Genomic DNA, 26,117 nt, shown 5'->3' on the forward strand with positions numbered 1-26,117 from the left:
TGTTTTCTATTAATATTTATTGAGTAAAATACAATATTGATCAATACTACTAGTTATTACAGTCTGCAAGAAGTTAAATGCGGTTCTCATTAGTAATTGATTAGATATTGAAGTATTAATGCTTACTGCGAGAAGCACCAACACTAATCGAGGAAAACACTTATCTCATTACGTAGCAATTTGTCATGTCGTGTCAATTCGAAAATAACTTACCTTTCGCTAATGCAATACATCTACTGGATTGCGATAAAAAGCAATAATTTATCGAGTTGGTTCTTGTTTAACCTCCGTTGAGTCCACAACATCACTGCTGCTTTGTTGTTTACTGCTTGAACTACCACTACTACTACTGTTACTAGAACTAGTGGAATCCGTAGATGTTCTAGTGGATAGCTGAATGTTACTACCTAGTCCTCCAATAAGGAAATGCTCCAACACATGCTTGCGAAGCAACTCTGCAGAGTCAAACGGTGCTTGGCACAGTTCACAACAGTATTGCTTTGCTTTTTTCGCCTCGGCAGTGTCATCTTCATTCTCTGACTCATCCTCATTATTTGAGCCATTGCTGCCATCTTCATCGTCACCACCATCTTCTCCATCACCATTATCTACAAAATCGGTCTCAATAACGTGTTCGTCGTCTTCATCATCACTATCGTCATTCCTACAAAAACAAGAAAAATGTCGATAAACCCTTTTCATTTTTTATATCACAAATTGTCTTACTCATCGTCTTCCGTTTTTATTTCAACAGATGAGGTTACTTGTTGTGATCTATAGACAGAATTATCTGTTTCGCCGTCTACATGATGTATCTTATTTAAGGCGGCCACACTCTCCGAACCCTCGCCTTCATGTTCCTTCACATTCAAATGAGAAATAATATGCTGAAGCAAACGTTCTTTTCTGGTGAACGCTTTCCCACAAATTTCACAACACCATTCAAACATCTCTGACGGTTTCTGTACGCGGGCGTGGCTTAGCTTATGATCTATCCATTCTGGTACGGTGCTGAACTTCAACGAGCATGCAGTGCACTCGCGAAACTTCTCAATGAAGTTCGGTGACACTATTTCAGCCGAAATACTGGGACTACTTTGCTGGACTGATTGTTTCGATTCACTTCGCTTGTGCACCTCTACGATGTGACGCTTCAAATTGTTCCCACTGGCAAACGTGGAATAGCAATATGGACATGTCGGTGGACTTTTATCCGTAGATGTTCCTGAAAAATTCAATGAAAGTATACTTTAAGCTCGACGTTTGTGTGTGAGGCTGTGTACAAATTTGATAGGCAAAAATGCTATTTAGAATTATTATGATAAAATTAAGTGAGCAAACAGCTCAAAAGCATGCAGCATAGAAAAATATGAGAAATATACATTACCGCTAGTAACTGGACCCGACACAACATTCGATGGTCCCCGATGGGTATGGGACATCCTTTTCATCTTGCTCGGCGGTAATTGGTCAGGCTGCCAAATATCATTTGGATCGCGAACTTTTCGTCCGTCGGGCGACCTGAAGTGCCAGCCTCTGTGCACCTGCAGGGCATTCAAGATGTGAAATGTTTTTGGGCACATATCGCATTGATAAATGGTATCGTCTGGTTTACGGCCCGTTTGTCGTGTGTTCTCATTGCCGATACTGCCGGATGTGTCCAACATTGAAAACAGTGCATCGCTGGCGCACTGCATATCGTTAAACTGCTCGCCGTTTCTGTCACCGTTAATTATGTTGTTGCTGCTACCCGCATGTGCCTGCGTTGTGTGGTACATCAGTTCCGTTTTGTCGAAGAATACTCGCGGGCAAAGTTCACAAGGCGATGCGTCCGGTATTTTCGGATGTTTCTTGTAACGGTGAACCCAGAGGGATTTCTTTGTACTATAGATACCACCGCAATCTTTACAAGAGTGATCGCTTCGGTCATGTTCCTCATGGGTATTCATGTGAATTGTCAGTCTTTTACTAGTATTGAAACTTTCTGCACAGTATCGACACTGAAACCAAAGATGTGGCTGTTGGGCAGCATACATTGATAAAGTATCCTGTGGTGTGTTATCCTCAGCATCGGCGTGATCCCTGAAAAAGGAAAGAACATATTTCAAAGTGATGATTTTTGTTGCAAAATCTGTTTTTTGACAACATAAAAGAGCATTAAACATAACTCCGTCCAAGTCTCTACATTATTTTATTCGTAACGATCGTTTATTTCTGGGCGTGGTTCATACGTGGGGACTTAAGTCGAGACTGCATTCGCGTGATGCCGCTAAATCACTAAACGCACATTTGTAAATTTTGTCTATAGCAACTTATGTAGATGTGGAGCCGGTTACGATGACATCGATCATGCCCGTGTTTTTTTGTTTCCCAGTTTTTTTCTCTTGTTCGATTCTGTTTTTCTGTTCCATGTACCACGAAGCCCTGACAATCCGGAAGACGCTCCATGCCGAACCAAAATCGAGCATAATGGATGAGCAGCTGGAATAACCTAAACCCAAATTCCTACCCCGTTCTAAATTAAATAATTTCTAACCTTGAGCCACCACGAATATTATGGTCTATGTCCCTTCTCTACTGTTGATGATAAGATGACAAACATTGTAAAAATATTATACTAAAGAATTGCGGCTCCGCAAAGTGTCACACACGACTGAGCCTGCCAAATGATATTAAAAAAAATGTTTCTCAGGCTTATCTGATTGATTTAAGGTAAAACTGTACAGAATCCGAATAAATTACATATACCACGTGTTTTCAGAGTGTTTTTGAATATTTGTCATATTTTGCCTTTGCTGCGTCGCAGCAAGCGTGGAATAAAAGTTCTTAGACTGTACGGAGCCGTTGGTCTTAACAATAAAAAAGTTTACGACTTATCTTTTTTTCGGTCTTCAACTTGAGCCGGCCATATACGGCTATGATTACAACGATATAAAAAAAATGTTTGTGAAAAAAAAGTTTGTTGTACGAGAAAGACAAAAAAGTCAGAATACATATTCATATAATTCAAAACAATTATGTTATCATGTATGATACTGCCATCCGTATTTTTATTTATTCTTTTCAGAAATCAAGAAGTCTATTCCTTGATGGAAGCATATTTCCCGATCTAAACCAGAACATTTCTTGAAGAGCTATTGGTTTTCAATCTCTGAAGGCATAAATCTAAAACTAGCAGGGGTTGAAGAAATGTTCTTTTGCATCCAGGGCATGGAACTGTAACTTGGTGAGAAAATTCCATTATATATATTTACAAAATTTTATTGAAGCTTTATGATTGTATACCATAAAAAAAGAACCATCAGGGCGCACCCGATTCCCGTTTGAAGCGATTTAGATAGAAAGAGTGGGATAGCCAACTTCCTATTGTTAACATCTCGTGGATAAAGGACGGGCTCTTTTCCCCATCTATTGGGTCAATCTGTGAAACGAGGACTAGATTATAATATTGCAGTACGAACTTTCTTCTGGAAGGAAATTCTCTATTCATCCCGTGGATTCGCATAAGTGTCCCTGCTTATGGAACCACCCCATCCATTTTGGCCCTTCATACAGAAGTCTGATGAAATGCAAACAATAGTATAATCGTGATCAAATCGTTTGTCAGATATGGCCAATGCTATCGGAAGGTGCCTTGCTACAAAAGATGATAGTATCATCATCAACTCGAGCTGGCCATAGAAGGCGTATGGCCCGATGTTGGCTTGCCTGATGGTACAGCATGACCTTCCATTCATCGTTTTTTTTTTTGTATCAGTCTCAAACCAGCTGAGTCGGCAGAATTTTCTTTCTTTTTAATCACTTCACACGACGGTTCTTGAACATTTTATTTCTTCAGTTAAAATGTAAAACTATTGGCAAGATTTTACTCGTCCACCGTTTCACAAGAAATTACTTTTTGTATTCCAGGCAAATCAGCCAGAGGCCATATCGTACAAACACCGTTTGGCATAAACACAAAATTAATTACCATGATTTTATGGCCATTGGGCATGGAAAAAAATTAAAGAATTCTAAAATCTCCAGATAAAAACGTGCTTTACAAGATCTGTCTTTTTGTCTTATTCTCGTAAAGGGGAAGGAAAGAGTATCAACGTGGAAACTGCAATCTTTTCACTTGCAAAAGGAAGGTGGTTTGGAAGATGATATTATCATTTATATATCATTTTAAAAGCGCAGACGTAACACATTCATCTAGTTATTTATAGATACCGTTTTAACTCAAATTCCAAACATGGCTCATATTCCGAACACTCGCTTTTAAATGGCCATTTTGGTTTTATTCGTGTAATTCTCTCCATAGGATCTTGAATTCTTTTGTAATCTTGATCATCAGAAATGAAAACCGATGGAATTCTTAGTATCAAGGTGCCAAAACGCCAGTGTTTGGAATATGAGTCATGTTCGGGATTTAAGCCAAAACAGTAGTTAATTCATCTATTGTTGATATATTTTACTGGATATAAATGTAGTGTTTGTTCTGCTTTGATCGACTTTACTAGCAAAAAGTGTGATGGTATATATAACAATATCATTTGATGCACATGAAATTTATTTGCAGTACCAGTTGCAAGTTTGCATAGAGTCTGTGCATTACAAACCTACCGTCGTGCGGGGCTTCTTTTGACTCCGGGGACTACTTTGGATTTTTGATTTTCTAGAAAAACTAAATGGAAAAAATATCAAATTTGAAACAGAAAGTTGCCCTCCAACTATCAACAAGACATCCGAACGTTGATAATGACAATTTGATAGAAATTCACGCTGTAATTATTGTTTCAAAATGTCCAAAGTAGCCCCCAATTTGTCAAAAGAAGCCCCGCATGACGATAATAGATCAATTGGACCAATCTCATTCATGCAAGAAAATGTGAACGAAGAAAAAAGAATGAACAAGCCCTCCAAAAGTTGCAGTGACATCTGCATCAATAGTTTGATAATAACTTAATGAATTATAATCGTTGTGTGTCGAAAGAAAATGAAAAAATACTTACTTTTCAAATGTCCAATGAACACTTTGCATGTGATTTTTCAATTGTTCACCACTCCTGTACACTATATGGCAAACATTACATTCCAACGAGTCCTTCATGTCAGACTCACTCGGTTCTGGCTCGCCAACTATCGTCGGAATCAGATTCGAATTTGGTAGTGCCACCGGCGGTTGCTGAATCGGTTTCAATAATGAAGCCCCGGCACTTACCACCGGAGTAGGAATTGACTCGTCCCGGATACCGTGAGCTCGGAATAAGTGCACTCGAAGACCTTTATCATTCATGAACTTTGCCGTGCACTGATTGCAATAATAAAACTTTTTATCCATGCTGTGGATTTTACTCATGTGCTGTCTAAGTGCTTCGTAATCAGTCAAAACAAATCCGCACAAGCCGCAGTTGAGTGTTTTAATAATTGGAACGGTTGCCTTGACTATGTTCTCCGCTGTACCATCGTTTTCAACTGCATCAGTTGTCGATTTGTTCCCATTTATGCCTGAATTTGCTTTGGTTGAATCATTCGTCGAGTTATGTTGGGATTCAATATGCTCTTGTAGACTATCTATCGAACTGTAAGTATTCGTACATTGCCGGCATGAATACAACTGAACTTTTGACGCACTAGTGTTGAAATTTCTATGCTCCATAAAGCAGTGAACGGTGAAAGCTTCTCGGTTTTCGCTTTTGAAATCACACTTTAGACAGTTGAATCTTGCATGCGCAACGTTTTGATGATCAAGCCATTCTGTCAAGGTCGCAAATGTTTGTTCACAATCCTTACATGAAAAATGAGTCACGTGTTGTTGTTGTTGTTTCTGCATCTTTATTGCGTTTTCACCGTGAGCAGTTTGTAAATGATCCCTAAGTTCAGACTGCCTGGGAAATCCTTCTGGACACTTATTGCACTGATAGATCTGCGGCAGCTGGTTCGGATGCTTAGATTCCATATGGCGTAGAACATTGTAATACTGCAAGAACAAAACACAACGCGATAAAGAAAGAGTGTATAACTAATATTTAATGAATTGTGTTAATAAATAATATTTTCAGGGCAGCAGGGACTACGTCCATGGGCGTGACGATTCCTCCCCAGGCCATCTGCGAGTTGAGGGGCTTGCCTAGGATGCTGTGGATAGGCCCTGTTAAATAGGCCTGGAAAACCAATAATAACGAGCAATATAAGAGATAATACGACTCGATATAATCGGCAAAGACCTAGGTGACGAATAAAGGATCACGATTGGAAACTTGGAACATGGAACTGCAAGTCGTTAGGTTTCGCAGGCTGCGACAGGGTGATCTACGATCAATTACATCACCGCAACTTCGACGTCGTGGCGCTGCAAGACAGAACAGAAAATGTGGAAAAGCGGGCATCGAGCTGCTACCTTTTATTAAAGCTGTGGCACCACCAACAACCTGGGAACCGACTCCATAGTGCTGGGAGAGATGCGCCAACGTGTAATTGGGTGGCAGCCAATCAACGCAAGGAAATGCTAGCTGAGGATAAAAGTCCGTTTCTTTATCCATATCATCATCAACGTGCCCTGCCCACACGAAGAAAGACCAGACGACGAGAAAGAAGCGTTATACGCACAGCAGAAGCAGACATACGACGGATGCCCACAGTGGAACGTCAAAATCGTCATCGACGACATGAACGCACAGGTTGGAAGGGAGGAAATGTATAGACCGGTCATCGCACCTTCTTTCCCCGCCAAAATATCCACAAGGTTACATGAAGATCACCTAACAAAGAAACGGAAAACCAAATCGACCACGTTCTAATCGACGGTAAATTCTTCTCCGACATCACGAACGTCCGCATTAACCGCAATGCGAATATTAAATCCGACCACTTCCTCGTTGTAGTATGCCTGCGCTCAAAATTCTCGACGGTGTACAACACGCGTCTAAGTCGGACGCCGCGGCCGAACATTGGGCGGCTACAAAACGGTAGACTAGCCCGAGAATACGCGCACCCGCTGGAAGTGGCACTTCCAACGGAAGAGCAGCTAGGCGCAGATTCTCTTGAAGATGGCAGGAGAGATATTCGATCCGCCATTGGTAGCACCGCAACCGCTGCACTTGACACGGTGCCCCCGGAGCAGAGGAACGACTTGTATGACAGCGAATGCGAGCAGTTAGTGGAAGAGATGCAGCATGGGCGAGACTGCTGCAACACCGCACGAGGGCGAACGATGCACGATGTAAACGGGTGCGGAACTGACAAAACTCGATTTTCCTGAGGAAAATGCGCCAGCAACTGTACCGCGCTAATAGCACACGAAAGTTCTATAAGAAGTTGAACCGTTCACGTAAGGGCCAGTGCCACAGCCTGATATATGTAAGGACATAAACGGGAACCTTCTTACGAACGAGCGTGAGGTGATCCAAAGGTGGCGGCAGCACTACGAAAAACACCTGAATGGCGATGTGGCGGACGATGATGGCGGTACGGCGATGAACCTGGGAGAACGCGCGCAGGACATAATTCTACCGGCTCCGGATTTCCAGGAAATCCAGGAGAAGATTGGCCGACTGAAGAACAACAAAGCCCCTGGGGTTGACCAACTACCAGGAGAGCTATTTAAACACGGTGGTGAGGCACTGGCTAGAACGCTGCACTGGGTTATTACCAAGATTTGGGAGGAGAAGTTAATGTACGAACACGGATTTCCGGATAAACTCACACGGTTGATCAAAGCGACGATGGATCGGGTGATGTGCGTGGTTCGAGTTTCAGGGGCATTCTCGAGTCCCTTCGAAACGCGCAGAAGGTTACGGCAAGGTGATGGTCTTTCGTATCTGCTATTCAACATCGCTTTGGAAGGGGTAATACGAAGAGCAGGGATTAACACGAGTGGTACAATTTTCAATAAGTCCGTCCAGCTATTTGGCTTCGCCGACGACATAGATATTATGGCACGTAACTTTGAGAAGATGGAGGAAGCCTACATCAGACTGAAGAAGAAAGCTAAGCGTCGAAGACGAAGTACATGATAGGAAGGGTTCAAGAGAAGACAATGTGAGCCACCCACCGCGAGTTTGCATCGGTGGTGACGAAATCGCGGTGGTAGAAGAATTTGTGTACTTGGGCTCCGCAAGACGCTCCGATCGAATAGAGTTCACCGCCGTATCAAACTGACAATCTACAAAACGCTCATTAGACCGGTAGTTTTCTACGGACACGAGACCTGGACGCAGGGATGCCAGACATACAGACATGTCTGTATTTATACAGACATCATACAGATTACAGACATTATACAGACATTTGATTGAAATTACAGACTTCTACACTGCCGTCGGACGCATAAATGTCACATGTTACAAACGAGAAAAATGAGAAAAACGCATTTGAAGTTTCAAAATGCATTCATCCGATTATCGCATAATTTCGCTTTTTTATTGACTTTAACGCAATAAACTATAAAAGAATATTCATATTCGTTGGGCCGGACTGAAACATTGCCAAAAATAACTATTTTTTCCACGTTTTTCTATCAAACCCCGAATGTGACACTTATGCCGCGAAATTCACTGGTCAGGCGAAAAATGTACGCATATTTGTCACACCGTGAACTGAGAAATAGTTGTTAATTTGTTTTTACATTTCGCGAGCGACGATTGTATTTCTTTGGTGTGATTTTTGCTGTCGGTAGAAGTGGAACCGGAAATGGATTATCCAATACAGACAATCCAGTGGCGCGGGATCGGAAGAGGACTTCCTAGGGTTCTGATTTAAAAAGAAACAGGTGATCGTTTTCTGTTTGCGGAGCCGGCAAACGTTCCATTACCGGTCCAAAAGGTTGAACACCCGGTTTTAGCGGCAGTGGCGTAGTTTCCTTGCCCGGGAAAAGGACATGCACTTCATCTTCAACGTCCAAAGGAATCACGATTGTCTTATCGAGATGATTTTGACAAAGTGCTACCAGGCGAAGCAGTTTTTTCTGTGGAAAAAGTTCTCAATTATTTGTAAGTTAAGAACTTATTTTCTAGGTCATATGGCTTCCACGGCTGGATTGCTTCAAGAGCATTATTTTCTCGTAAAGGCTGCTGGTCTTTAATGAAAACTTTGAGCCTGTTTGTCCCTACATACGAGCATTCCCATGGTCTGCGTGCATTTGGTCCGAGTCAGTCGCACAGCCAACGAAATCCTTAGCTGTTTCTTCAAAGTTAATATGAAGTACGCTGTCCTGAAGACAATTATATTTTGGTTGGATAATTGTTGTTCGCAAAATAAGAACTGGAATTTATTCCATCACATTACCCTACTCATAAACAGTAATGAAATTCAAGTCGAGCGCAAATTGTTGGAGAACTTTGAATCGGGGCATACGTTAAAGGCCGCTGACTTTTTCCATGCGGCGTTTAATTCCAAAAATGCGCCATGAACGTACCGTCAGTTATGAAAACTTCAAGTCTGTGGTTGGCAATGCAAAGAACAATGTTGACGTACTTGATATGCAAGCAACTGACTTCTCCAAAGCTCACCGTTTTGGAGTATGCGATAAACCACTGCAAGCCACGCCCGTACGTGGATTCCATGCGAAAAGTGGTGTTTGAAAAAAGTCGTTATGAACTTGGATACGCAAACAATATCAACAGTAAAGACCTTAAATACTGCTAGTTGTTTTCCAAGAGGCAATGTAAGTTGGTTGTAAAGGATTCATCTTCTTTTGATACAAATGTACGTTGGCAAAATGCTCCTCAAGGAATTGAAGAAGAAAAGAAAACTTCTTTAATGAAAATGGTTCAACCTGTTGTTACCGAAGAGGAAAAATCGTTTTTCATTGATCGTCCGACGAAGCAAGAAGGTTCTGATTAATTTTTGTTCTTGTTTCATACTTTGAATAAATTTTATCGCCATAACATGTCACAATAATTGACTTTAACAGAACAAGAAAACGGGTTTGCTAAAGGGTTCCCCTTTATCACATTTTTATAGTCCTTGAATATTTTAATTATGTCACAGTTTCATTCTCCCATTCACGTTATATTTGGAGAGGTTCTGGACAATATAATACCTCCCCTCTTCTTTCATGGACAACCGTCCATATACATTCTGAAAGTAGGGAAAGACATTGCATACTTACCAGCCATCCTTCTAAATTATTTACGTGGATTGTAGATGACCCTAAAAGCATGGTATATTTTATGGACGGACCTCAGGAAACATCACGCAGTGCTATGTGTCTTTTTATGTGATTGTTATATCTCTTTTTTTAGTGTGACAAATATGCGTCCATTTGTTCGAATGTGACAAATTGACTTCAGATTTTTTTCGAGTTTTCTAGAATAAAACCTATGTTTTGACAAAATATTTCAAAAACACGTATCAAATTATGACGTTAGACATCAAAACCTCAAAAATGTTAAAATGTAACATGTGACATTTATGCGTCCAACGGCAGTACAGACATTCAATTTTCGAAAACTTTGAGCTGCTAAATAGAATCCTGTTGGGCTTTCCAATTAAACTATTTTGGGTTCTTAAACAAAACTGTTATGGGGATTTCGTATATAAGGATCTCTATAAGGTTTCCAAACGTTATCATTTTGGAATTCCGAGTGGAGCCTTTTAGGCTTCTGAAAGGGATTCTTTTGGGGTTCCAAAAAGAATCCTTTTAGAATTCCAAACGGATAGATTCTTTGATTCCTTTCGAAAACCCTATTCACAAATCCAAAATTAATCCTTTATGAAACCAAAAATGATTCCGGTGGGCCCGAAAGGATCCTATTGGGGTTGCCAAAAGATATCCGTTCGTTCGGATTTCAGTACAGAATTATGTTAACCTCCGATCGTAATCCTACTGAGTTTACTAACGGAATCCCTTAGAGTTTCTGAACGAAATTCTTTTGGGCTTTCGAAAAGAATCACTTTGGGCTTCTCAAAGATATCCTTTTCGACTTCAAAAAACGGAATTCTGATGGGATTCTGAATATAATCATTCTAGAATCCCGAACGGAATATTTTTGGTCTTCCGAACGGAATCTTTTTGGACTTTCCAAAGAAATACTTCTAGACTTTCGAACTGGGCTTTTACACGGAATCTTTTTTCTGCATCTGGACAAGGGAATCCCATGAGAATATTTAAGGGATTTCCTACCGAAGCCCTAACAGGATTTTGTTCGGAACTGCAAGGAATTGATTCGACAACCCAGAAGAGTTCTCTCCGAAAACTAAAAAGAACTCCTTTTAGAAAACCAAAAATCTCGGTTCGTAAATCCAAATAAGTCCTTTATCTGGGTATCCGAACGAAATTATTTGGGATCCTGGAAGAATTTCATTTATATTTCTGAACGAAATTTTTGTGGGCTTGCAAATCAGTTTTTTTTTTGGGTTTTCGAACGGAACTTTGTTGGGCTGCTGAACGAAATTATTTCAGACTTCTCTTTCAAACGGATTCCTTTCAGACTTTTGAAAGGAATGCTTTTGGAATTCCGAGTAGAAGATTTGTTTTCTCATTCTGTACAAGGGATATCTATTTGGGATTCCGAAGTCTTAAAAGATTCCGCCAAAAGTTTTTTCTTCGAAAGCGCAAAAGTAGTTAAGCTCGGAAGCCCAAAAAAGTTTGAAAGACCCAAGGCTCTCCGTTTATAAACCCAAAAGATGTCCGTTCCGTTTTTTGGGTTTCTAAACGGGATAATTCCTTCAGCCTCTCCTTCGAACCAAACTCTTTCGAACTTCTCAACGTATTTTCAATTAGGAAATTGCGTAAATATTATGCTAATGTCACAATATACACATATTGATAAGATTATTATTCAACGCTTTTTGGTGGAATATCTTCACTTGTCATAAGACGAGATAGTATTATCCCATTTTAATTCACCACTTGATAGTAAACAGTTGCTCCAAGAATACGTATTTTGACCTCAACAGCAACCTTACTTGTCTTCTGTATCTCGTACTTGACTCGACCTCGATATTCTACGTTGTCAAAAGCGTATGGTTTTTGAATAATTTTCTAATTCTTGTACCTTCTAAACTCCATACAGACAAATACAGACATTTTGCTGAGATTGATACAGACTTATAAAAATTGTATCTGGCATCCCTGCCTGGACGATGCTCGTGGAGGAACAATGTGCACTTGGAGTTTTCGAAAGGAAAGTGCTGCGTACCATCTATGGTGGGGTGCAGATGGTACGGTACGTGGAGGTACGTGGTACATCCATCGTTCACATCGCGAAAAACGGACGACTGCGGTGGGCCGTAGCCAGAATGTCGGACAGCAACCTGGTGAAAAGGGTTCTCGACAACGATCCGACGGGCACAAGAAGGCGAGGTGCGCAGTGAGCAAGGTGAATCGATCAGGTGGAAGATGACTTGCGGATCCTCCGTAGACTACGTGGTTGGCGACGTGTAGCCATGGACCGAGCCGAACGGACAAGACTCTTATGTACCGCACAGGCCACTTCGGCCTTAGTCTGAATAAATAAATAAATAAAATGGGATGTGTACTTTGGAATTCATAAATTACATTGAAAAATATACACATGCAATCATTGACCAGTTTGCACTATGGGATCAAAACATGTGGCCAAAATACAATTTTTGTATCCAGTTTTCCGCGAGCGGTAATGGCCGCCGGCTTGTCTGCAGGTTAGTCTCTGATTTGACGTATGTGGAGGTCAACTGCACCCACCGTTCGAGCATTTTGATCAATGTTGTATATCAAAAGGCTTGGATTCACTTAATCAGCACCTTCTTTTATGCCACATTGGTCAAAATGCTCAGAGCGGTGGGTGCGTTGACCTCCAGAAATATCAAATCAGAGACTAACCCGCAGGCAAGCTGGCGGCCATTACCACTCGCGGAAAACTGGATATGTAGGCACCATCACCGCTAGGTGAATTAATTAGGATTTTTTCTAAATGCATCAAATCTGGTGATCTAATTGAACGTTTAACAGCCATTAAAAAAACAACAAACTAACTTTCTAAACAAAAGTAAATACAATTTAATACTTACATTATTGTATTGTTTGTTGCAAACCGGGCAATTTTGTGGATTTCGCAATTGGGACGATGAAGAATTACCATCCTGATCGAACAGCTCATAACCATACTCGTCGTGTCCCGTTTGTTGTGGTGGCAAATGGTGCTGATACACGTGATCGACATATGCAGTATGCTCCTCGAAACGCTCACCACACGAACAGCACACAATGAACATGATGCATTCGAGATTGTTGTAGTGTCTCCGACGCAAGACGGCATCTTCGAATCGCTTCTGGCAAAACGCACACGATGGGTCCGGCCTTTCCTTGCTGCGCTGCACCTCCGGGTGTGCCTCGAACACGTGTTGACGAAAGTTGATTTTCGGTTTGAACTCCTTGTTACACAATTTGCATCCCTGAAAAATATTATATCGATTGAATTAATTTGCATGACTTTGTTCATGAAAGCTAAAATACTAAATTAATTCACAAATCTGGAACAATAAATTGATCTAAATTTTAGAACCTTTTGGAAAAAAAACTAGGAAATATGAATTGATATAATTTGAATAACAATTCATACGTAAAGGTTCAAGGGACTTGCATGACAATATCGGGATGCTTTTGGATTAGTACCAGGTGTAGATGACCTGCTAGACCAGTAACCATTAGATCGCATTTCTAGAACAATTGAGGAAACCTATATCCATCTACTATGGCCTTATTTGAAAAGTGAAGCATTCGCGAAGGTATTCCCCGTTAGACACAAAGTATTTTTCGATAGACATACTGTACGTTAGGTATAAGAAGGTATGCATAAAATGAGCCAAAGGATCCCTATGACATAAAGGGTGAATTATATCTAACGTATTATGTCCAGCGTAGTCCATTATGTCCAAACAGATTAGCATCACAACAAGCTGAACGTTTCAATATGGACTGATTGTTTATCAACGGGAATAACAATCAACGCATGGGAGGACCCGTATATATATATATATATCCAAAACGACAGAAAAGCATGCGCTCATTCATAAATCATGCTCGTCGTTTAGTAAGTTTTGCCTTTTACCGCTACGTTCGCTAGTTATTCAAAATCACGGATGAACCACATTTCACTGCATTGATGTCTATCGGTGTTGTGTAATTACTTTCTGAGTTTTTCAAAGCATGGAAATAAATCAAAAACAACTAAACGGTTCGTAGGAATCAACATTTAAACCCATAGACATATCATCATGCATCAAAACTTACGTAGCTCTTGTTTGCAATCACTTCGTTAGTGCCTGGGACATCGGCGAGTGATGTGGCCACGGTAGGTGTTTTGGAAATGTTGTCATCGGCCATTACTATCGTATACAGATTGATGCAGTTTTTGCGCTTCAAATGACCTATGAACTGGCCCTTGCTGCCGAATTGTCTCAAACATTTGAAGCACACATTTCGAGGCAAATTCGGATACCGTTTGCGCATATGACCCATGAAGTACTTATAGGATGGGTAAATTTTGTTGCAACATTTGCATTTCATTTCCTGGGCTTGCTCTAGGAACTCGAGATTCCTTAATATAAACGCCAACCTGTTGGGAGTCACCAAATGTCGATATTTGGATGGGTTTCTGTAATCGTACGTTTCCCTGTCCGCCTTTAACTTCATCCGGAATTTGGCCTTCAAATCAATACTGGGAATGCCGGTTGATGTAGATATGATTGGAGTATTATCGCACGTTTTGGGGTGTTCGGCATATTCGGAAATTCCCGGCGGCACTTGCGCCGCTAATGGGTTCACTATATTCTGTTTTAACCCATGAATATTCCGTTCATGGCGACGTGCATTAGCTCGGTTCGAGAAGGTCATTTCACATACGGAACATGCTGCTAGCATTGGACGTAGCATGTTGTCGCCTTCGTAATCCTCGCCTGTTTCATTGTCGGAAGGATGCTGGAAAAGGAAGCAAATGATCATTTATTTCTAGAAATTAGTATTAATTTAATTTTTTTTTCTTTGGCCTGTTATTAATTTCTGTTTTAATTTTTCATTTCACGCGATCAAACACAGAAGAAAGAAAAGCAGAATCCTTGTTTTTGAATTTCTTTTTATTTTGAACAGTGATGATGTTAACAAAACGGTGATAATTAAATGCAATTTGAAACAGTTTTTCATTCCTAAACTCTAGACTTTATGGCAAATGTTCGAAGAGGGAGGAGCAAAACTGAATATTCAACATACATAAACGAAAGAAAGCGATATTCTGGTGGAATTGGAAACATGACCGCTATCAACGTGACCATCCAATACATACGTGAGGCCATAGGTGGACTGCAGATGTTTTGCAAAATTTCTAGTATAAAAAACTTAATACTTAATCCATAGACATTTCATAGGCGGATCAATACGGTACTTATGATCCCATGCAATTAACAGCATTCATCACTAATGTTGTCAAATATCTTCTGTCGACACGAGAAGGCTACTTCTCGGCCCAGAAAAGCGAAAGGCACCAATGAGACGCAAGTCGCTGGGCCGCCAGAGTGTACCAGCCGGCCTATGCCATCGTGTGACCATAAAGGCCTTACCTCGTCTGGACGAAGCAGATCGGGTTGTAGAGGAGCCCGAAGGGCGTCGACCCGAGAAGACGACTTCTCGGCCCAAAAAGGCGAAAGGCACCAAACAGACGCAAATCGCCGGGCCGCAAGAGGATACCAGCCGGCCTGTGCCATCTTCACAATGGACCGAAAATCCCTGGCAGCTGGTCAGCAGGGCAAAGTAGAGGTCAAGCGCATCTCAACCTGCAAAGAAAGTTGGTACCTATCGCTATCTACACCTCGAGGTATGGCAAAGGAGTGTAGAGTGAGCGTCCAAGTCAGCCTCACATGGTATGCTAGAGCACCGAGGGAGGAAGGGGGGCACCGAAGCCAGACTCACATGGTATGTTAGAGGTGAGCACTCAAGTAAGCCTCACTTGTTCACGAGTGACAGAGTGTGTCAGAGTGAACACCCAAATAAGTCTCATACGGGATGAGTGCCTGTGTGAGTGTTAATGAGCGAGTGCAATAAGTACTGCCTATTTCCCCGAAGTAGTGCTGGGAGGCGGTTCCTGGAGGAAATTATGGCGCAGCCCAAGGTGAGTCTAGTAGGTATTACCTGCCACTGGTCGAGTCCGACGCTCCAGTACACTCCCGTGAGGTAGCTTGGCTCATGTAGCACGATATGAGGATGTGAAGCACATCCCTACGTCCCTACATATATTACCGATGGAAAGAGAAACGGTGTTGCTCCCAATATAACTATGGCTGTCATTTGAAGAGTAGAAAAAATGAGTACAGTTTGAAGGTGTTTGCGGAACATGCGAAGCTTCTGCAACTTGTAACGGTATTCAGCAACAACATCCGGATGGATGATCATATTATAATAAATGAATGACGGTCTTGGGTGCCCTCCTTATCCATACGGTAGGATGCGCGGCTATAAACCAATACCATGCTGAGGGTGGCTGGGATCGACTCCTGGTCCAGTCTAGGAAATTTTTGGATTGAAAATTGTCTCGAAATGGGCACAAAAGTATCATCGTGTTAGTCTCATGATGTACGAATGCAATAATGGTAACTTGGCTTAGAAACCTCGCAGTTAATAACTGTGGAAGGGCTTAATGAACACTAAGCTGCGAGGCGGCAATGTCCTAGTGGGAGATGCAATGCTATTGAAGAATAAGAATACCGGTCAATGCCGGGGTTATCTGGTGAATGCCGATAGTTTCGATGATCAAGAAAGAACTGCAGGAAAAGTTGATGAAGGCGATGAACACGTTTGCCGTGCTCTTGTTGACATACAGTTTCGAGGTGGTGAAGTGGTCCATCGCATGCGCGATGCGATGATGTCACGTGCAGTAGGGAGGAATGGCGTCCAGGGGACTGAAGAGAAGGCTAATACGCCTACCCACCATTCATTCAATATGGCCTACCGTGCTGTGCCCTTATTCCAATCAGCGCCTAATTCCGTTCACGCAAGACACCAAAATTTGTTGGTTGTCACTACAGGCGCCATTTTGACTGTTTTCATTAACCCACTTGCTAAGAACGTCTGTCATAATATTTAAGCATTTTTAGATGAAAATTTGCCCTGAATTTGAAACAAAGCAGCATAACAAAATATAACAGGTAACATTGAAGTGTATTTCCTAATCGTTGTCTGTAATTAACCTATATAAAATGCTGAAAAGTGAAAAATATCTTGACCGGAATAAGGGTATATTCGTTCCTTATTCCGTTCTATGGGTCTGGAGCATGGATTCCGAAAATTCCATTCGTGAGAATATAATCTATGAGTAAGAAAAAGTACATCGTACATTAATTAAACCATATGAATGATAAACTATAGAAATTCTATCCTGCAGGCAGTCAGACCGAAAGGAACTCCATTACAACTCTACGTAAAATGGTTTTGGGAACGTTTTTTAATTACTATATTTGAAACTTGATTATGCATATGTACAACATGTGATAGATTTAGTTCGGAAAAGGTATTGGAGGGTAACCGCCCCTTCGGTGGGCTTTGATCCCACGACCCCAGTTCGCATGATCAAAGCCCACCGAAGGGGCGGTTACCCTCCAATACCTTTTCCGAACTAAATCTATCACATGTTGTACATATGCATAATCAAGTTTCAGACATAGTAATTAATTTCCACACCGGGTGGCTTAATACCCGGCATATAGGCAATTAACTTTGAATGTACTGAACGTTTTTTAACTCATGCCGGGAAAAAGCAATTGATGGTGAATGATGAATTGTCAAGTGGTTGCTGGACAATGTTAAAAAAGGGCTTCCGAAGAACACGGACAGTTTCAAACAGCACAATCTATTTTATTATGACATTCTTGTTCTTAGAGCTTTATCTGGATATTTTTTGGCGAGTTTCGAGTTACAAAATACTGCCATCTCTGAGCTACAAATAATAATACCTATGTTTTACCGAAATCCGTGAATACTTTGTAGCAGTAAGGTTTTTCGGTGTTTTAAAGAATACTAAACAAATATTCATTTCGCACGAAACAGCGAAACGTACAATTCTAAACAAACAGAGACATTGTTTTGAAAGATTCAGGTCAAAATTAAAAACCTAGTATCCAAGTCAAATCAAGTCAAGTCAAGTTCAAGTCAAAATTACGTTGAGGATAAAGAGGGAAACTCCGATAATGGATCGTACCTGTCCTTATCTGTGGTGCCCAATGCTACTGGGCAGCTAGCATTAATGTTCAAGTTGAACTCGAAAGGTAACAAACAAACAAACAAAAATACAACCAACTTAGCTAAACTAAGGAAATATCAATCACTGTATTTTAAATTTGGAAGAAAATAACATTTTATGTTTTTTATTTGCAATAATAATGAATGAAAAGATGAATTTGTGAGAAAAATTATGTCTGAAATTAACATCTTCAAGAAATCAAATGTTTTTCGGGTGATTGGAATTAGGAACATGAATGAACGGAATTAGGAACAATGCCATTTCAGATGATTGGAATTAGGATCACAGATTTGCTCAAGTTTGTTTTCACTATTCGAACCTAAGTCTATGAATCCATCCCAACATATTTTATTTTCAATTGTATATAGAAAATGACACTATTTAGCGAAATTGCAGCTTCAAAATATTTAACGGCAATTTTTCAGAGTTTTTAGACATTGCTCATTGTCTTAGGTGAACGGAATAACGTCACAGCACGGTACAATGTTTTTGTTTTAATTTCGTTTGATTCATGATCATAAAACTTCGGAAGTATCGACGAGCTATTTTTCGACATAAAGAAGCCATACAAACACAAAAGGCTCGATGTACCTCAGCCAGTTGCAAGTTTTCGGCAGGAGAAGTTGATTGCCAATAATGAGCACTAACTGCGTACGAACCAATCACCCAAAATTAGCGCTGAATTCGGGTGTACTACCCAGAAACTGGGTACCAAAAACAGAAGTACCAAAAACGATGTTGGGTAGAGTGCCATTGTAGCGCGGATGACAGGCGTTTCACCCTCCTGATGGCGTCACACTATTGTCGTTTTTGTTTATTGCTGGGGCGGACGTAGTTATGCCCCAGATCCGCCCTAGCAGCTGCTAAAGGTTTCTAAAAATAATATTTTTTTAACGTTCACAGAAAATTCTTTAAGATAACTAATAAGTTTTTCTCAAATTATGCCTCTTTTTATTTTCCAGGGATAGTAGTAGAAAAAAATAAAAAAATAAATAAAAATGTAGGGGAAGGTAGTTGTCCGTTGTCGGCACCCTTTTATTTTTGGTCCATAACTTTCGTCCAATTGCACAATGTGGTGATATTTGCATACCAATGGAAGCATATAGGCATAAGCTAATAACTAGTGGAGAGATTTGTTTTATTCCATCTATTGGAAAAAAATTATTACCAATTTTGTTAAGCGTTGATTTTATGCCGTTTCGAAAAAGGTGGTCGGCTGTCGGCACTCTAAAAAACCCACACAAAATGAAAAACTATGAAATGGGGGCGTTATGGCTGGAAAGATTTATTACATTTAAGTACATTATACACATTTTATAAAGATTTCAAAAATTGTTAGTTTTGCTAACAACTTGGCTTATAGCCTGAAATTAGGCAACAACTGATGATTTACCTTGATAATCACCTAGGTGCCGACAACCGGAGTAACCGTTTTGAAAAATTAAAATAATAGTTAAATTGTGACCGCTACGGTGGCATTCAATCACAAAATAGAGTAAATTTGCTTTGTTAATACGTAATTGGCCCTGACGAAAGCGAGAAAACGAAATGGGGGCCGGATGATGCGTTTCTATTTCACCCGGCAAGGGATATAGGACGTCAATTTTAAAAAGGCTTATTAAAACGTTAAAACACATTTTAGCTGAAAATAGTTCGATTTTTCGGGTTAGAAATTTAATTTTCTTTTAAATAAGTAACACGAGAATCGAATTATTTTGATTAAAAAAACATGTGTAAATAAATAGTCTTACATGTAGTTTTTTAAATTTCTAATCCAATTTTTTTTAAAGTTTTCAATATATCACTGTTAGTAACATTATTTATCTATTATCAGACTAAGGCCGGAGTGGCCTGTGCTGCACATAAAAGTCTTCTCAATTCAGCTCGGTCCATGGCTGCACTTCGCCAACCACGCAGTCTGCGGAGGATCCGCAAATCGTCCTCCACCTGATCGATCCACCTTGCCCGCTGTGCACCTCGCCTTCTTGTTCCTGTCGGATCGTTGTCGAGAACCATTTTCACCGGATTACTGTACGACATTCTGGCTACGTGCCCGGCCCACCGCAGTCTTCCGATTTTCGCGGTGTGAACGATGGATGGTTCTCCCAACCAGTGTTGGTAAAAACTCAAAATCTCAAAACTCATGGATGATTCAAATCAAGCGCGAGTTGAAACGCACCCAACGCAGCACCTAAAAACTCATGGATGAGTTGAATCATCGTAGGTTTTCTTTTGTTCTCCTTCGTCAAAAACAGTGAATTGACGTTTGTCGCATAAAAGATTAGACACTCTTTTATGAATAAGCAATAAATTGCCCCCAGATTGATTTCAAATGTGTTTTTAAACCAAAATCATTTTTTAGCAAATGAGTGAAATGATGCGTTTTAGCATGAAAAATTCAAGCGTGATGCATTCCTTTAAAATCGCAGGCGATTTCATTCGCACGGGAGCGCTCGTTTATTGAGATTTATGAGTGATTTTACCAACACTGCTCCCAACAGCTGATGCAACTCGTGCTTCATTCGCCTCCTCCACGTACCGTCCGCCATCTGCACCCCACCATAGATGGTACGCAACACTTTCCTTTCAAAAACTCCCAGTGCGCGTTGGTCCTCCACGAGCATCGTCCAGGTATCGTGTCCGTAGAGAACTACCGGTTTTATAAGCGTTTTGTAGATAGTCAGTTTGGTACGGCGGCGAACTCTATTCGATCGGAGCGTCTTACGGAGTCCAAAGTACGTACGATTTCCAGCCACTATGCGCCTCCGAATTTCTCTGCTGGTATCGTTATCGGCGGTCACCAGTGAGCCCAAGTACACGAATTCTTCAACCACCTCGATTTCGTCACCACCGATAGAAACTCGTGGTGGGTAGCTTACATTGACTTCTCTTGAGCCTCTTCCTATCATGTACTTCGTCTTCGACGTATTGATGACTAGTCCAATCCGTTTAGCTTCGCTTTTCAGTCTGATGTAGGCTTCCTCCATCCTCTCAAAGTTACGTGCCATATGATATCAATGTCGTCGGCGAAACCAAATAACTGGACGGACTTCGTGAAAATCGTACCACTCGTGTCAATCTCTGCCCTTCGTATTACTCCCTCCAAAGCGAGCTCAAGAGCTGACAATATGAAGTCACACCCCCCGCAAGGTGCTTGGGGATTTCCCTACTTCGGTAGAGTATCGCGTGGGCTGCTTCGACAGAAGAGTGAGAGATCTGCTTGTGCTGAGGTAGGTATAACCAGGTATTGTCACCTCGAGGCCATTAGCATGGAGTGTTAGGGTGAGCGTCCAAATAAGCCTCATATGCAGCGAGTGACCAGTGGAGGGTGGCAGTGGCCCAAACCTACAGATCTACAGTGGTACACGGCGAGTGTTCCTGGTTCGGTAGAGTCGCACGTGGTCTGCTTCGGCTGAAAAGTGAGTGATCTGCTTGTGCTGAGAAAAGAGTGTCGAAGCGTAGTTTCTTAGGGCCCAATAGTTATCGCTACTGACACCGCGAGTGCCTGTGTGAGTTAGTATGTTAAGTACATGGTTTGCAATTCTGTATCAAAATATGTTATTGATATGATTTCAAAAACTCGATTTGTTATCATTCTGATAATATTTTGATGGCGGTCTCTGCTCGGGGCCTATTCCTCCTAAGTAATGCTGAAAAACAGTCCTGGGTTAAATCATGGCTGGAGCCCAATATGAGACCCAAACTCGTTTGAAAAAAAAAACACTCCCGTTCAGAGGAATTTCTCCTTCATGAATAAGTAGCAGATGCTGCGGAATTGCTCATCCTTTCCATATATTCTAAACAGAATTGCTGGAGAATTCTTTCGCCAATGTCAATGAAATTCTTATAAAGAATTATAAGGAGTTACTCCTCCCATATTTTTTTAGAAATTCACTTTACAGGTATTCATTAACAGGGAATTTCCTCATCTCATTTTCCCAGAATTTCTGGATGAGAAACTCGGTAGTTAGTAACTGCGAAGTTCCCAAGACTATTCACTAGTTGTGCATTTCTTTGTCTTAAAACTAACTCGATGATAAGAGAAGATTAAGAGAATCGGAAAATATTTAAGCGCTGTGTTTATTCATTCAAAAGATATGGGCTGTCGAAGTGAAAAAAAACTGATGAAAATAAAAAAATCATTCCTTACTTTGATTTGTATGTTATGAAGTCAATTTTTCTTCAAATATAAGGTTTTATCTACCATTTCGAAGCTTAAAACCTTAGCTTTTTGATAGTTTGGTTTGGCACGCAAAGATTAATAGCAAAAAGATGTAGAAAATGTAGGCCGCCCATTTGAACGCGAATTCCCCATAGTGCGCTGCCTTTTCAAAGTAGATCACCGCACAGGTCTACTATTGACAGCAATAACAATCAATATAAATATTAACAACAAACTATTAGCCACGGTTGTAGAAAAACCTTCACACTAGACGTCAACCCTGAAACACATTTTGAAATTCAGTCTCTGCAATAAGTTATTGACAAACTACCTAATAACTTGAAACAAATTACTGAATGATCAAAAAATCCTACAATATAAAAGGGTTATCGTTTGATACTTACGCTTCCCACACCATCATTATTGTGTGTGTGATGTAATCCCAAAGATTCCAAAAGAGGTGGCCCACCACAATCGCCCTCATCGTAATCATCATCGAAGTCTGCCTCATTATGCGATTGGATTAAAAACTGGGAAGGATCCAATTCCATAACAACATTCCGCTGCAAGAAAAAAGTGGAATTTTGTTTTATAAAATTACACAAAACACCACATACTAATATACTTCATCATTATCATCATCTTGCTCCTTGGGTTCTTCCTTAACTGAGCTCTGAAATATATAACGCAACTTATTACATGCATTCCTTTGCTTGAAGTAAAAATTTAGGGCACTAACTAAATTAACGTTAACCGAAGTGCTGCTGATCTGAACTCCCGTCTTTTTAAGCTGTTCTTGCAATTTCTCGTGTCTTGTTTGTATGTCATCTACTGTCTCCGTGGGACGCGGTTGTATCTTTTGGGGAATACTTTCTATGGTTACTCCTGGGCAGAGCTCCTTGACATGCTGGATAACGGCATTCCGATCAACGGCAACGCTACCAGCCACTCGGTCGATTTCAATCCAGCTTTTCTGGCGCTTCTCCGCAGCATCACAACGATTTTTGAAGCTCTGCCAGGAATTTAAATAGCTTATACAAGCATGGCAAACCTTTGATGATAAATCGTCTTCATGCAGGACCTGAAACATAAGCAATGTATTGAGTCGATGCATTTTGCAGATTTCAAAAGATATTGGTTTTGAAAAGGCTGCTGCTCCACTAAGTTTGTGCTTAAATGTAGTATGAGAGGGAAAGGAAGATACTAAGTACCGCGAAACAGATTATCACAAAATGGTTTTACCACATAATGTCATATAACCTTAATAAACAAAATTACAAGAGGAAAGAATCGCAAAAGTGCCGAAACTGGTAATAATTTTGGTAGCGTATTTATGATATGCAAGTAAAATTAAATTCGCAACAAATTTTCCTAAAAACTTCCTTGACCTGACAGAAAGTTCCACCACCAGGTTTACATTTCGCTAATAAACAACATTTACGACAAACAAAACACAATGATTGTTAATTTGAATATAAATTTCAATAGAGAAACATTAAATAATTAGGCAGGATATAAAGCCTAAACTTTCAATCTTCAAAAAGTATAATTCCAAAATTTCATTTTTTTTTTTCAAAGTTTAAGACTTGATTCGACTTTTTAAGATAACAGGCTATTCGCAATATAAATAACATTATTCTTATAGAAGAAAAACAAGACAGTAAGTTTCCTATGCTTCTCTGCCTGTTACCTTAAAAAGAAATATCACATCCCATATCGATCCGCACCAGATATTTCCATGCGCGCTAGAAGTTGTCACGATAATCGCCAAGCCCGGAAGCCGACAAAGGCAAATTTGTTCTTGTATTGATATCAAACACCCTCCGACTTGATTCAACCTCGATAGAAGCAACCCAAAGACGTCTCGCACCGTTCTTATGCTGTATTTCTCCTCCTCCTTCGTAAGAAAGCAAAACCAAGATGGCCACTACTGTTCTCAGCGCTCAGTGAGGGATACATTTGAGGAATAGGTGCTTCCCATTTCTTGTATTTCATTGTTCCAAGACCTGCAAGCAAGTTGACTAAAGCACTAAATGAAATTGGAAATTTACCTTAATTTGAACGCAAGCGAAGATTTTCTGGTCCAAACGTTGACGATCTGCCGCAAAGTTGGAGAAAACTGGAATACATTCTTCTTCCGGTGCCAGGCACAGTCGGCAGCAATTCTTCCTGCTCGTCACCATCTTCTGAATTCGGCTTGGAGATTTTCAAAGCAGCTTTGTGTGACTTGATCCTAATTACTTTGATAGAAAACTTTTCGAATTCATTACCGATAAGGAAACGCTTTCAAAGGAGATTAGTTTTCAATTTCAGCTGCAATAAACGATCCGCGAAATTAAAACGATGCCGAAAAATTCAATCATGGTCCAAACACCAGGCGAAGGAAACTGATGCAAACTTTTGGCATAATCTTTTAAGAATCGCTGGGAAGAAGCCGAAGAAGCAGTCTGACGTTTGACTAGGGGGTGGGTTATAAATTACGCAACCAAAACTAGAAATTCACACCTCCTTCCTACCCCTTTTTAAATATACACTATACACGGAAAACTGATTTATTTTTATTTACCGGGCTCGGTAATGTGCCTTCGTGCAATAGAGGTAACGAGGTAAAGGTTCCCCCAAACACACGCGATGCGACAGTCGCGACGCGATTCTATCGCTGGGCGACAGCGATTCTGTCGCCATTGGTATGGATGATTGAATAGAACATTGCCTGCAGCGACCCAATGATAGAATCGCGGCGACTAGTTGTCGCCGTCGCGGCGATCAAATCGCTTAGGTCTGGGGGAGCCTTAATAAACTCGAGGACGATTGTCGCTGCGGTTCCCTTTGTTATCGTTTCCAAACATGTTGGGTACCTATCTGTCAAAACGTACTGATTTTTCCTTAGTTGACATTCAGTGCCATATCTTTTAGCAAAAGATGTTTCGCCATTGACGACAGCGACAATCTTCCTCTATAGGGCACTGCACGGACGAATCTCTTTCTCTTTCGTTCTTCATGAAATTTGACGTTTACTGGCCTTGTTGTTTTCAATTTTTTTTGCAGCGAAAAAGAGACACAGCTGTCCGTGCAGTGCCCTATAGTTTATTACCTCTATTCTTCGTGACCACACAGACTATTGGGCCGCCGCTGGTTGGGTCATGGCCCAACTAAAAAGCAGCCGTACGTCAAAATTCAATGTAAACACGGAAAACGGGATTGAGTGTCACTGGACATCATTTGTGATGTTCAAGTCGAAATACACGTGTTCAAATGGCTGACAGTTGGCCCAACTAAAAAACCGAATTCGTTAGTTGGGTCGAGGTCGTCGCCCAACCAGCGGATCGCGACTGTATTGTCTTTCCGGAAAAAAGTTTAGCACTCAGTACACTGTTTGTCATGATGACAAATATTTGTCAAGTCAGCCTGAAATCCATGTCGATTTCTAATCAGTCTGATAGATGTCTGGATAAATCGGGATAAACGACAAATATTTGTCAATATTTATGACAAACAGTGCGGAGTCGCGGGCTTTATAGAACGCTTTATATATTATGCATCTCGAGATAAAATAGAATACTGCGGCTTCCTGCTGGTTGCTTCGCAGGTAATCGCAACGGTCACTATAAACACAACAGAGTCAATGAAAATCTCACTCACCGTATGCACTTGCCAGGTTGTAGGTCATTTGGCCTAAAGTCGTTTGGCCTAATGACGTTTGGCATAAGGCCGTTTGGCCTAATGGTCATTTGGCCTAAAGTCGTTTGGTCTAATGGTTGTTT

At 40.7% G+C, this 26,117-nt stretch overlaps 1 protein-coding gene across 1 annotated transcript; it reads right to left on the reverse strand.

The window, feature by feature from the left end:
- Positions 1–24,774, reverse strand: LOC134205267 (zinc finger protein hangover-like). Its single transcript, XM_062680361.1, has 10 exons — positions 24,405–24,774; positions 23,093–23,434; positions 22,979–23,026; positions 22,758–22,916; positions 14,198–14,884; positions 12,976–13,359; positions 4,995–5,962; positions 1,388–2,082; positions 727–1,225; positions 1–664 (listed from the first exon to the last, which is right to left on the reverse strand). Exons 1-10 carry the CDS (start codon positions 24,534–24,536, stop codon positions 262–264), a joined length of 4,317 nt encoding a protein of 1,438 aa, XP_062536345.1. The 5' UTR covers positions 24,537–24,774; the 3' UTR covers positions 1–261.
- Positions 24,775–26,117: the final 1,343 nt, after the last annotated feature.

The sequence above is a fragment of the Armigeres subalbatus genome, chromosome 1, assembly GCF_024139115.2.
Source record: "Armigeres subalbatus isolate Guangzhou_Male chromosome 1, GZ_Asu_2, whole genome shotgun sequence".
Lineage (NCBI taxonomy): Eukaryota > Metazoa > Arthropoda > Insecta > Diptera > Culicidae > Armigeres > Armigeres subalbatus.